Source organism: Rhipicephalus microplus, chromosome X, assembly GCF_043290135.1.
Source record: "Rhipicephalus microplus isolate Deutch F79 chromosome X, USDA_Rmic, whole genome shotgun sequence".
NCBI lineage: Eukaryota > Metazoa > Arthropoda > Arachnida > Ixodida > Ixodidae > Rhipicephalus > Rhipicephalus microplus.
Window position 1 is genome coordinate 196504865 of NC_134710.1, and position 14088 is coordinate 196518952.

General features: G+C 45.9%; 1 protein-coding gene across 1 annotated transcript in view; it reads left to right on the forward strand.

Annotated features, from left to right (window-relative positions):
• LOC119177367 (E3 ubiquitin-protein ligase UHRF1-like) overlaps positions 1-14088 on the forward strand; it is a 78871-nt gene that overhangs the window by 45131 nt on the left and 19652 nt on the right. Inside the window, exons 12-13 of the mRNA XM_075878444.1 lie at positions 77-181; positions 7810-7916. Coding sequence (XP_075734559.1) covers positions 77-181; positions 7810-7916 — 212 coding nt within the window. The remainder of the gene's footprint in view (positions 1-76; positions 182-7809; positions 7917-14088) is intronic.

Sequence of the window (14088 nt, forward strand, 5' to 3'; positions counted from 1 at the left end):
TGTCTTGTGAACAACAATTTGTGAGAAGCTACTTTTGGTTATTCAAAAATAACTATTCATTGGTTTTTGCCTGCAGGTGTCTGAATCTGGCTGCCATCGTCCACCAGTTGGAGGAATTCATGGCAGGGAGTCGGATGGAGCCTACTCTATTGTTCTTTCTGGAGGCTATGAGGATGACCAGGTAATTTTCTTTAGTTCTGCATTATTCAGTCATTATTATCACTCGCAAATTAGCCTTATACTTATCTCTTGACCTCCTACCCATTTTTAAGTCTTTAAAGGGCTTGTGAACTATCCCTCAAAAAACATTCTACGGCTTATAGACACTGCTATCAACAGGCCAGCCAAATCTTGCAATTATACATGGCAGGGAGGGTTTACAAGTGGAGCATGAAGTTTCTGTTTTCTGAGGAGCACTCTTTTGGCAAAGAAGCCTGTGCTCACTCTCGTCAGAGCTGCCGACACCTGCTGGCTAATAGCCAACATGAACCAAGAGTGTAATTTGGATTAGATTGCACCTCTTGCCATGGGGTGCTGCCACATGCCAGCATCGCACTCTGTAGTCTACCATTATCATACAGTAGCCACACTTTCACGCTTAGTAATTGCTATGGGAAAGAGTTATTGTGTTTTCATCACGCACACTCAAAATCATGGCTTTCGTTGGTATAACTCCTTTCCCTCTGGCCACACCTCCATGTATAGCTTCTAGTGCACTCGTTTAGAAGGGAGTGTCACGGGGTGACGTAGACGAAGGGAGCAGACTGCAGACCGAATAATAAACTGTTTATTTGGGCCGATCTTGTGGCCACGTAAAAGGAAAGTCATATTACAGCCAGACACTGGCACTGATAGCGACGAGCGGAGTGTCGGCTGTCGATCAACTCACTAGCGGTGAAGCGCGTGAGCATTTATACATGTGCCATCGAATATTCTAGTGTTATTGCTAGCAGCCACACGGGTTCCAGAATAATCTCTAATGTTTGCGAACTGGGCGTATTTTTAACAAAACGATCTACAGTAGAAATCAGCAATAACGAAATCGCCGGGGAAACCGAAAAATTTCGTTTTCGCGAGAATTTCGTTGCCGCGAGTATGAGACATAAAAACAGTGATATGGTCAGCAGAATGAAAATTTATTGCCAGAATTCAGTCAACTTACTTTGCCGATTCTTGCCATGCAACAACTTCAAAGCTCTCCCTTTGCACTGGAAAAAGTGGTCCATTGCTACGTCGTCTTCATGTGCGCCGAAGAAGGAGCGAAGGGTGTCCAGCGCATCCAAAACAACCCGCGAGTTGTTTCGGATGCTCTAGCGCGTCGTTCCTGCCCGCAGTCTCTCTGTCAGCGGAGTTAGGGCTAAAGCCGACTCCGATCACGCGCCGCGCTCGTAGACCACGCGCCTGCTCATAGTAATCTGACCGTGCCGCCGTTTACAGCTTCGTTGCTTGCGACGGAGCACGTCGCCACGAGTGCGCTAGCGCGTCGTTCCTGCCCACAGTCTCGCTGTCGGCGGAGTGGTGGCTAAAGATGACTCCAATGACGTGGCGCGCTCGTAGTAACCTGATCGCGCATCCGCCTACTGATCCTAACTAAAGCGTAATTATATCTTAAGTGATCATCGAGTCGTGAACACGTCACGAAGTAGCAATCTTCGAGAACCATGCCCTCTCGACGCACAAGCAGCAGAAGACGATCTCCCGGAGCGAGCATTGGGCCAATGGCGAGGCGAACTGAGGCAACATGGCGGCCACAGCCAATCAAGGGCCTCGAAAAGACCTTCAAACATTTGCTTTTTGTGTGCTTGTTTTTAAAGGGAGGAGCCAGCTGAGGCGCGAAAGTTAAACACGGAGAAATGATCTTTTCAATGAGCCCAAGAAGCCAGCTCCCGGCCTCGTCATCGCGAAGTCATAATTTTTTTAAAATCGCTGTTTTCTCGCGATTTCTACAAAAAGTTTCGCTACTTAGGTGGGTGAAATGAATTTTCAGAAGCACTTCTGCGTGGTTTTCAGTGTATATGTTTTGGAATCGGATCGAAAAAGGGTTCCAGAAACTGAAAACTTGATTTTCAAAAAAATTGATTTTTTTGCCATTTTTCGTGATCCCAAAGGCGCGTCCCCCTTTAAGTAAACAAAAATAGCGGTACCCACGCTAGCGCGGCAAAAGCAGACGTTTACAAATTTTGAGTGCGCATAACGCACTTACGAGCATATTTTCGACAGTTAACCTTTGGCGGGAGGGTAAAATAAGGCCCGCTCCGTGGTAGAAGATTCGTTAATGCGGGATCGCCGTCCAAAAACATTTTGTTGTCGCGAGATATGTAATGCATGGGCTTCTATGAACGTTCGCCAGGGATCCCGAAATATTTTGTTGCCACTGGGATTTCGTACTCGCGGGGTTTTGTTATTGCGGGTTTCGACTGTTCTGTAGCCTCGAAGCTTCTTGAACACCGTAGGCGCGGTTCTCGCTGAACATAGTGTAACGGTGCGATAACAAAACTTGAGGAAAGGAACGTGGCAGGAGATTATAGAAAGCAGTGAAAACGTGCGACAAATCTCTGTAACTTGATTTGTGCCTGACAGATCCAATAACTTTTTGCAGCAATCGATTTGTGAGGAAATAAAATATCTTGATATTGAGGTAGTTTGATCTTTACTTGATAAAGTGGGTCAAGACCCCTGTAACGTTTTCCATAGACAGATCAATTATCGAGCCAACCTAATATATTTATGTACCGTATTTACTCGCTTAATAGGTGCACTTTTTTTTTTTTCAGGAAATATGGCTTGCAGTTAAGGGTGCGCCAATTACGCGGGGTAAAATATTTGAAAATTTTTTTACTCAGTTTTCGCGTTTTAAATCTGCACATTTGTCAAGTAAAAGGTGACTTTATCGTTTACCAATTTATTCAGCATAAAGCAAACATACCTACGCAGCATTTAATGAACAAGCGAGAGCCGTCAACTGCACACACACATGTAAAATATACTCACACAAAAGCTCACAAAACAGTCGTAGGTGTTCCTCCTTTTCCCTACTCGGATTCCCGAGTCAGAGAGCGCACATTCATCCTCGCCGAGCGCGGATTTGTTTTCGGTGTCCGAATCATCTGCACCCCACGACATGTCATCCTCACTCGCATCCAGTGCGTTCGAGATACCCGTCTTCTTGAAGCTTTTCCTGACGACTTTGTCGGAGATCGCCTGCCACGCTTGCACGATCCAAGTGCACAGCATTTCCACAGGCGACCTCTTAATCTTACCACCTGGAGTCAGAGGCTGCAGTATCGATGTGAGACCGCGCGGAATCACTGCCAGATGTGTGTGCAGCTCCTTTAGCTCGTCTCGTACGCGGTCTACTAGGTGCCCACAAAAACTGTGACCACCCGGCCGCCGACCCAGACTGTTTTCACCCAATCCACCATGAGTTCTGGGCTCATCCAGCCTTTTTCCTGGACTTTGACGTTGAGGGAAATTCGCCTTTGGTAGCGTCTTACGGTTAAAAATAACGTAAGGCAGTAGGTTGCATTCATCTGCTGTCACCGCCAGCATTACAGTGCATCGTTGTTTATTAACGCCAGACGCTCTGACGACGCTCCGTGCACCTTTCTTCTCCACTGTCGTGTTCCGCGGCATATCAAAGCAAAGGGGGGTCTGATCGGCGTTGCCAATCTGGGACAAAATGAAGTCTTTATGCTGTCGGAGCTTTATAACGCAATGGTGGAAGTTCACCACTTTGTCCTCATGCTGCGAGCAAGCGCTGGCACAAGGTGGTTCGCCTTCGCAGTGCGAGGTCATGGCGCCGCATGAAACGAGGTGTTCATCTGGAGCTGGCTTGGAATTCTTTTCCTTTGATGCGCTGCGCTCGGGCTATTCTGCGCGCCTCAGTCTGCACAATATCCAATGACACAGCACAGCCGTCTTGTCATAGCTCCCATATATGCCGGACTAGTTGCTCTTCCGCGTTCGGATGCCTGCCGGTCTTGGCAACGCGGAAAGCTCGTCGTGTTCTCTTTGTCACCTTAAGTTTTTTTCTTGATCCCTCCAGTACCGAATACTGGTTTCTCCAACATCGAAATGCCTACTTGCAGCCCGGTGCTCCAGCGCGTGCTGCACTGTCTTCAGTTTAAATCCAGCCATGTAGCTTCCGTACTTCTCCATGGTGGAACCAAAGTTGAATGCACGGCCACAACATGTGCACACCACTTGCAAAATGGCGTTTCTTTCTTTTTCTCTGATAGTGGTGATGGCGATCGAGTCCCCGGCATTGTACATGTGAAAGAAGCGTGGCGATTTGAGGGATATCAGTAGTTAATGGAACAGTCATTTTTTTTCCGCTCATGAACGCTTTTTTTTTTCTAAGTTTTATTTCGACAAACACGTTGGTTAGGTTGTTGCACTTCGATTTTTTTTTTTTTTTTTTTTTGCTCGTCGATTTGTCTTCTTTTTTTCTTCAGGGTACGAGGACCACGTTCCAACTGTACCTCTGGAGGGTAGAATCGTTTCTGATCATGGCCAAGTTCAGGGTGTGCCTATTATGCGAGTGCGCCGATTATGCGAGTAAATACGATATATTGGCCTCTTGCGGCTTTTGCGCCCTTATTGTGCAGGAAGAGCACAAAAACGGTGAGGAGGGCACAAGTATAAGGTCAATTAGGGAATCCATATGGGCCTTAGTGAAATTAATCCTCAAGTGAAAGCTCTCATTCACATTTTACAGTACTAAAGGAATACAGTCGAACCGCTTTATAAGAGACACTGATGTGAGAGACAAATGGGTATAAGACACACCAGTATTCATACAGTAAAATACGGGTGATAGGAAAATGCATATGAGGTACCCTGCTTATAAGAGACATCTTGTGTAAAAGACAAGAATTGCTGCCTGGAGCATGCCTCCTATAAAGGGGTTTAACTGTATCTGAATCACCACAATATCAAATTGTTAAATGTCGGAATAAAACAACAAACACTTAACCCTTTAACCGTCAATTTGACTGCCACAAGATGTATCAACATTGCCAATTTTTTTAAGTAGTGATAATTGTTTCATGCAGTTCTAATTCTGAAAATATATTACATAGTTGAGTTCTGTTTAAAATTATGACAAAGATAAAAAAATGCTTTTGAGGGCAGCTTTTCATCAATGCAGGCAATGGGAATAGTAAGTCAGAACATGGTGAAAGTCTAAATATTTATTTTATGCAATGCACTGTAACATACTGAAAATTTCACAAAATTTGCTTCGTCTAACAAGAGCTTTCGTAATTAATAGTCACTCTTTGTGTGGTATATTTCAAAATATGGTGTCGAAGCATCGTTGCCATCTCTCTTCGTCATCTGAAGCCCTATCCAAGTTAAAAAAAACATCCAAGTTGCGGTCAGACACAAATTCTATGTTGTCACTAACGCTGCTTTTTGTACGATGGTGGCAATGCTCCAAGAAAAAGAGGGGCCAAAAAGCACCTCTTTTTCTTAGAGCATTGCTGCCACCAACATTCATCTTCCAAAGCATCATTATGAAATGATTGTTGCCAGGCTTAAACATGTAAAAGGCACAAAATGCATTTTTTCACACACAACTACTGCAATCTAGGGTTGAATATTGCATGCAAAGCAATTGATGACTGTGATTAGGTGGTGGAGGTAGCGGAAAATTGAGAGTCAGACAAGTGTGACTCATCATTGGCAAATTTCGAAAAGTTAATTCGAGCGCGAAAACTTGACACGATCACTCACACACGCGTACACACCCATGCATCAAATACACACACAGCGCCCACTTCCAACTGATTTATTCCTAGCTCGAAGACTTGAATATATACAGGACACATTGTGCGCACACACACCATAGAAGGCCAACAGCATACATTATCAAACGTACAGTTAATCAATGTCATAGCCTCAGAGCGATAAACTGAAGTTCGCTTGGTAACAACGAAATTGAAGGGGCACTTGCACAGTGATCTTTATTTTTTTCAATGAAAAAGGCCTCTAACACTTCACGTGCAGTTTTACTTGCGCTTCTGCCTAGAATCTTCGTCTCAGAAAATCGTGCGTCACAACCACACGAGATGACATGTGCAACCAGATGCGCATACTTGTCATCTCTTTTTGTTAATTTTTGGGTGTGTTCCCTAAATATCTCATTAATACACCGGTCATTGATATGACATTGATTAGCTGTACGTTTGATAATGTATGCTGTTGGCCTTCTATGGTGTGTGTGCGCACAATGTGTCCTGTATATATTCAAGTCTTCGAGCTAGGAATAAATCAGTTGAAAGTGGGCACTGTGTGTGTTTGATGCATGGGTGTGTGCGTGTGTGAGTGATCGTGTCAAATTTTCGCGCTCGAATTAACTTTTCGAAATGCTCTACCAACTAGCCCAACAACAAGTTCTTTTAGAATTCATCATCGGCAATATTGGTACAAACTTGTGTGGCAAGTACAGCACGAGGTTCGTTGTAAAAGAGTTGATACGCCAACATGCCTTTGTTTTGTTCCTCTATGCTGAATTTAATTTCTATTTTGCACAAAATTAGTTGAAGGCTTAGTTTTCTCTCCAAAGAGCTCGCAGAAGTTTTTTGCTGCATTGCAGTGGTGTGAGATCCATCTTGATTTAAAGTAGATAAACTTTACTCTTGTATAGACTGATTATGTTTTGTTACCATTGAGCTTCTTAAAAATGCCATTACAGTCGCTGACAGATTTTTCAGACTTATTAAATGCACCGTCAAGGTTTTCATTGAACTAATGTGTATTCACAAGAAATTCTTCGGAATAATTTGCCCCAAAGTTCTATTTTTCATACTAAGTCGCTTGTTTTGAGTTATGCCTCACAAATATGAATGCCGCCATGTTGGATTTTCTGTTGGTGTGGTCGAGTTTAGCTTCTAGTGGCTATTTGTTTGGTCTCCAAGGTTGTAAGTGCACATAAGCTTCTACTTTTGGAAGCTGTGTCCGATCTTCTTTGACTGGCAACTGTCTGCCTTATCGTCGCCAATAATACGTCACTCACGCTCTTATTTTTATTACTTTTTTTCATCCCCCCATTTTTTTCATTCCGCTTGTGGTGTGCAGTGTTTTCGAGCTGTCGTGCATGTTACATGTTCTCTGCTGTTGTGATTGCTCAGTAGCAATCAGTGGTTATGGTGTTTGGCTACATGCAGGTTAGATCACGGCCGCGGCAGTAGCGTTTTGATGGAGGTGAAATGCTTTAGGCTTATGTACTTGCAATTTCAGTGCATGGAAAAAAAAAAGAAACGCTGCCCGCATCGGTAAATCCCACCCGACAGAAGTTTTTTATTTTTTTCTTGGTGCCATGTGCCATCAACTGGGCCACCCACAGTGGTCGGCACCAGCGATTGCCAACACCCTGACGATGTTGCTGTAGTTCAAATACGAGCTTATCTGCTCGTCTCCAAGCACAGAATTGCACAGGGCATTATTGGGGCGTTTCCATGGTTGCTGTTATTCAGACTAATTTTATTATCATGTCTTAACCATTTTTTTTTTTCATACTGTTAAACTTTTGTTACTATTTCGCGGTCCCCACCAGGTCTGAAAAATCAGTCCGCAACTGTAGTTCCATCAGTGCTTCAGCTTTTGAGGTATTACCATGGCATCAACAGTTGCATGTCAGTGGGTAGCTCTGGCAAAGTACTTGCACATAAACACTGAAAGGGCCATTTGGTATGTGTTTTATGGTATTATGATGCCCTTTAGCAATGGCGTAAAGGGGTTGGTATGTTTGCGCCATATGTTGCAACGTCTGAACTGATTGTACTGTCTGTATTGTCTGTCCTACAGGACGATGGTGAGCAGTTTTTGTATACAGGTAGTGGTGGCCGTGACCTGTCTGGAAACAAGCGCACTGCAGAGCAATCTTGTGACCAAAAGCTGACCCGCATGAACATGTAAGCTTTCTCTTTCATTTAATTTCGTTTCCCTTAAAGGAAATGGTTCTGGGTAGCGGTGTGCGAATCTTTGAACTTGCAAATATTTTTCTTATTGTGTGTGCTGTTCAATTTGATTTATACTGGAATTTGACTAGTATTCGAAGTATTCGTTGCCCGAAGATTAATTAACACCCAATTTTTTGGACTCCCTAGGTACCACAAAATTATCTGAGAAATTGGGCATTGCCAAAAAGCAAATTTATGCATTTTTTATTTCGATCGAACAGTCAAGTGACCACACACATGTTCAAAATACCTTTAATGCCTCCCAGTACACTTATGCGCATATTGGTGTGCACCCTGGCTTTTGTGAACTCATTTGGTACCTGCAAGTCCTGCTTTGATACATGCCAACAGCAAATTGAAAATTTGCTAGGCTTGTGAAATAGTAAATTTTAGGTTCGAAGTGAATAATGGTTTGGTTTAATAGTTCCTTAATGAATTCGTATAGTATAGAGTCGAGCCCACATATAACGGCCCCACTTAAAATGAACTGTCACTTAAAACGAACAATAACCGCGTGACCGTGAAAATATACATTGGTTCAATGGCACAAAATCGCACTTACAACGAATGTCTTCAAACGCCGCTGATTGGTTACAGCGAACGAAGTCAGCGGTCTGCCGACTTCTCGGGAAACCAATTTTGACCACCGATCAGGCATCGGCGAGGCGCCCATACATTCTTATTGTTAAACGCCGACCCTGCCTTCGCGCCCCTCTAGTTGCTGCTCTCCCCGACCGCTTTTTGTTACGCACCCCTCCATCCTTTGTCCCCCCCGCTAGTCTGAGCACCCCGCATCGCCAGACGAGGCCTGTGTTTTCACACTGCCATCGATCTTTCGAAGACCGGTCAGCCATCTACCCTGTTTTTGATCGCTGGTACTGTCCTTGGCGTCGCCTGCCTGAAGTGACCAGACCATTTGCTAACATCGTCGGCCACCGGCTGTATCCGATAGTCTGCGCCTAGTGCACGCACGTATGCTACCCCACCGACTCTGATAATCTGCGATTAGTTTCGTTGTTAGGACTTGTTCTCGCTCACTTCGCACTCAACTCAGCCTACCTTCCGCGGGTGCGCGGAAGCGCGAAAACGGCTGTTAATTTGCGCGAAACGAATAACGAAATACCGAAGTTCGTGAGGCCACGCAAACCCGCCGGCGCAACGATAAGATTTTGCGACAACGGTCGCCGATTTTTCGAACACCGTCGCGCGCACCGATTCAGGCAGCCATGCACTCTTTCCAAGTTTTTCTACGTGCGAGTTTCGCGGAGCTTTCAAGCAAGCTACCCAACCTGCCTCCTTCCCGTGTGATTTGGTTTTCAAGGTTGCCCTCCCACCACATCCTCCCCTCTCTTTATCGCAACTCCTTGCCCTTCTCTCGCAAGTCTGCTCCCCTCTCTTGATCACAACCCCTTCGCCCGTCTCCACCGCTCTGCGACGCCTACCACGCTGGCACGAATTAGTTTTGGGCCCAGAGCTGTTCCATGCGCTCTGGCATGTGTGTCGCATGTGTGCGTCTTGCTCGCTCTTGGTGTGCTTTTGTGGTCATGATGGCCGACGAGAGGACTAGCACGCTTTTTCGTGCCGCTCAACAAAACGTCGAAAGTGTGACCACTTGGCTTGAGTGTAATCCGCGCGTTAGGTGCCGCGTTGCGGAGGGCTTGCTCATAGCTGTTGACCACCTGGCAGCCAACTTGCCACTTCGGGTGTCCCGGTATTCAGCTGTGGAGATGGTGAACATTTCGTCGGTGGTGGTGACGGCTACATGCTCGCGAAACTGTTTTCGCGAGGCCGACTTCGTCGACGTCGAGCCCGATGCCGAGCCTGAAGCTTCCGAACTGCGGCGGCAATTTGTGGCAGCGCGTCGTCGACTCCGACCTGGGAGAGCTGGTGGGACATCTGTTGCGATGATGATACCGACACTGCAGAGCCATGCATGAATTGGGGCATTGTGAATGAAGTATGTGGTGAGAGCGATTTGGAGGAATCGGATAGCGAGAACGACGAAACTTTGGAGCCAGTGCCTCATGCAGCTTATCCCACGGGCCTCGGCGAACGAGCACCCTGCCGTTATAAATGAACTCGAGACCACCCTTATCACTTCTGTTCTTTGAAACGCGTGCATCACGGACTTTTTGGGGCATAAAAAGTTTGTGTTTTCACTCGCAACTTTTTTTCAAAGCTGTGTTTCATTTACTACGAACTCCGGGATACAGCAAACGGATGCCGCGTCATGCTCAGGTTCGTTATAAGCGGGCTCGACTGTATATCACATAATAAAGAAAAATGAGCATACTTGTTATTACCTAATGAACCTGCAAATCATTTTTTAAAAATTGAAACGAGGCACATGCACGTGTCATTATTTTCGGTTGAAAAGGAAGTGGAAGCAACATTGCATAGTACAGTCGAACTCATCTACAGTTGAATCTCATATCGTGGTTTTGGGATGTTAAACCTTACATATTAATCATCAATTCATTTCATTGTTTAATTCAGTCATGAGCACAAAGCGGGCGTTGCATTACGTACTAAATGGCCTAACTTGTTACTGGAGGAGTTTCTGCACATTTTAATAAATATCTACAGAGAAAAAGGTTTTGTCACTTAATGCACTTTTAAGGGTGAGAGCTTACACGACGAGCTACTCCTATAACGAGCACTTATTGTGGCACTTTCGAGTTCATTATAGATGGGTTCAACTGTAGGAAAATTTGACTTTCAATAGAATGCTAGTGATAACCTGTGTAAAATATGGTATGTTTGAAAATTCACTCTACTTAGAGCATATAAGGCAGTATAACATATTTTAAGCTTAAAGGGACACTAAAGTCAAATAACAATTTACGTTAGAGTGAAAGCTCAATGTACGACAATATCTTAAACGACCATATTATCAACAACAGGGCCCTACTTACCGAGAAATTAAGGTAAATGCGCAAAAACACAAGCGCCGCAGTAGGACGTTTTCTAAATGGTTCCGATGGCATCAGACGGACCGCCTACAATTAATCACTAGTCATTGATCTAACTGCACTAAATAAAGAACCTTCCATGCATCAAGAGAAGCAATAAAATGCTGCTTGTTCGTTTCTGTTTGATTCTTGAAAAAAGAACTGCCGGACGTTACTATGGAGAATGGCGTGAGTGGTTCAAAAATTCAATTTTTGCATGGCTTTTTCGGCGCCAACGGAAACGACGCTGGAAAAAGGCGGCACGGTGACCTGCTCTTCTAGCACATTCAATGCCTGATTCCTGGGCGTTGTAGGGGTCGGCAGAGTGTTTTCTGAGGTTGGTGTGATACACTCAGACCTCAGGTTAATGACAGTGCCGTGTTGACTTAGAAAGTCAATTACAAGTATCACATCCCTGGAACAATTTTGTAAGATTGCGAAGCTCGCAGGGTAAGTCAGATTATTGATGGTGACTCTTGCTGTACAGGCTCTAGTCGGCGTTATTAAGTGATCTCCAGTGATCCGGATTTCGGGGTCTTGCCATACAGCCTGCACTTTTTTCAACTTCATTGCGAAAAAGCCACTGACAATGAAATAGTCGACTCCAGTATCGACGAGGGCAGTGACAAGGTGGCCGTACAATGTTACGTCAAGGTCGCTAGTTTGTTGTGCGTTGCGGTTGGGTCGTGGCGTCAGATCACGGCTACGTCTATTTGCTCCGCTGCTTCCACGTTGCGTCGTGACGTCTTCTTTAGGCTGCAAAGGTTCTATGTAAAGACCTTTTTCGTCTTGCGGCAGGTGCTTTAAATTTCGTGGCGGCGGCGGCGGAGGCTCTTCGGCAGTTCGTCGTACAGCAACCGCGCCTCTATGGGTTGCTGCCCTTAGTTTTCCGAGTAAGGGCTCGGACATCAGCCCCGAACAGGGCCAGTGTATGGCCCGCGGTACGGTGAGGTGTAGCGGCCTGGCGACAGTGAATGATAGGGTCGTCGGGGTGCCGACTGTGCTCCCGCGAGGTAGTCGGTGATGTTATGCGGTCGTTCACCTCATTGTGGGCACGGTGTGTTGATGTCGAAGCCCCGTAGACCCATTCGTCAGTACTGGCAATGGTGGTAGGTGTGCCCTGCCTTGCCGCAGTGGTAGCAGAGCGGGCAGTTGTCAGGCGCACGCCAAATGTCGGTTTTCCTGGGCGCGCTGCCCTGGCCCACTGGCGAATGGTAGGATGTAGGTGGCGTCCGGCGACGGAAGTGCGACGGGGCCGCGTCTCGCGTGGGCGTGGAGAAGAGGCATCACGTCGGGCTGCAGCAGCATAGCTCATGACTTACAGCTGCGGCTCTGGAGGCTGAGGAACGCCAGCGATTGCTGGATCTCCTGGCGCACGACGTCCACGATGGAGTCTACTTAAGGCTGCGCTAAAGGTAGCAATTTCCGCAGCTCCTCTTGTACGATTGCTCAAATCATCTCATGCAGGTCAGTGGTTCCCAGTGCTTGGATGTGAGCATAATTTGCAGCCGAAAAGCTGCGGTTGTATTGTCGCATGCGCATCTCGAACGTCTTCTCTATCGTAGATGCTTCCGAAATGAATTCGGCGACCGTTTTTGGCAGGTTCCTGATCAGCCCGGCGAAGAGTTCTTGCTTAAGTCCTCGCATGAGCAGATGGAACTTCTTCTCTTCGGACATGTCGGAGTCAGCGTGGTGGAAGAGTTTAATCATATCTTTCCTGAATAGCGCCACGTTTTCATTTGGCATCTGCATACGAGTTTCGAGGAGAGCTGCAGCCTTTTCTTTACGCACCACACTTACGAAAGTGGTGAGGAACCTGGCATGAAGGACGTCCCATGATTTTCAAACCAGGTCCTTACTGCATCTTCTAAGGCGAAATACACATGCTGGAGCTTGTCATCGTCGGTCCAGTCATTGAAGGCGGCGAACCGGTCGAACCTTTCAATCCAGCTTTCAGGGTCATTCAGTGGCGAACCGCGGAAAGTTGGCGACTCTTTGGGTTGCCAGAGCGGGAGTGGTGCAGGTGGCACAGGTTCTGTCATTGTCACCGTCATCGACGTCAACGTCTTGGTCTTCTAAGTTTTGTCTGGTAAAAGCTCGTATTTGCTGCTTGTGGCTGGCTTCAGTGTCTTCTTAACAGCGTGGGCCGGGTTCACAGTTTGACGGTGGCGTATGGGTTCAGTACATGGAAGAAACAGCACCTCCACCAGATGTCGCGGGGTCGTGAAGTAGACGAAGAAAGCAGACTGCAGGACGAATAATAAACTCTTTATTTCAACCGAACTTGTGGCCACGTAAACGGAAAGTCAGAATACAGCAAGACACTGGCACTGATAGCAGCGAGCAAAGCGTCGGCCATCGATCAACTGACAAGTGGAAGCGTGTCGGCATTTATACCCTTGCCATTGAATATTCTAGTGTTATCGCTAGCGGTGATGTAGATTCCAGAATATGCTGTAATGCTCAAGTAGTGGGTGTCATCTTAACAAAACGATCTACTACAGGCTCGAAGTTCCTCGTACATCTTAAAGGGACACTAATGTCAAATAACGATTTACGTCAGAGTGAAAGCTCAATGAAGCTCAATGTATGACATCTAAAACGACAATATTATTAACAACAGTGCCCTACTTACCGAGAAATTAAGGTAAATGCACAAGAACACATGCGCCGCAGTAGGACATTCTTAAAATGCTCCCGATGATATCAGACGGACGACCTATAATTATTCACTAGTAATCTATCTGGCTGCACTAAATAAAGAACCTTCCGTGCATTAAGAGATGAAATGAAATGCTGCTTGTTTGTTTCTGTTTGATTAATAAAAAAAGGAACCGCCGGACGTTACTATAGGGAATGGCACGAGTGGTTTAAAAAGTCAATTTGTGCCTAGTTACACTGGATGGGTGGTGCCATCTAGTGGGGTGCAGTTGAAGCAATAAGCGTCTGCAATCTCGGAGCCAATGGCGGGAAATTGATCAATGGCCCTTGTTGCCGATGTGGCTGCCACTGCTTCCGGTCTACTGCTACTAGCGCAGTAAAGCCAGGCAATGCTGTGCATGGCAACTGTGACGTGAGTCAGTCCGGTCGGTCCGCTTCTTAAGGCGGGTAATTTGAAGGATGCTAACCCGATTCGAACCTCTAAAACGTGATTTTATTTCAAAACGGGTCCT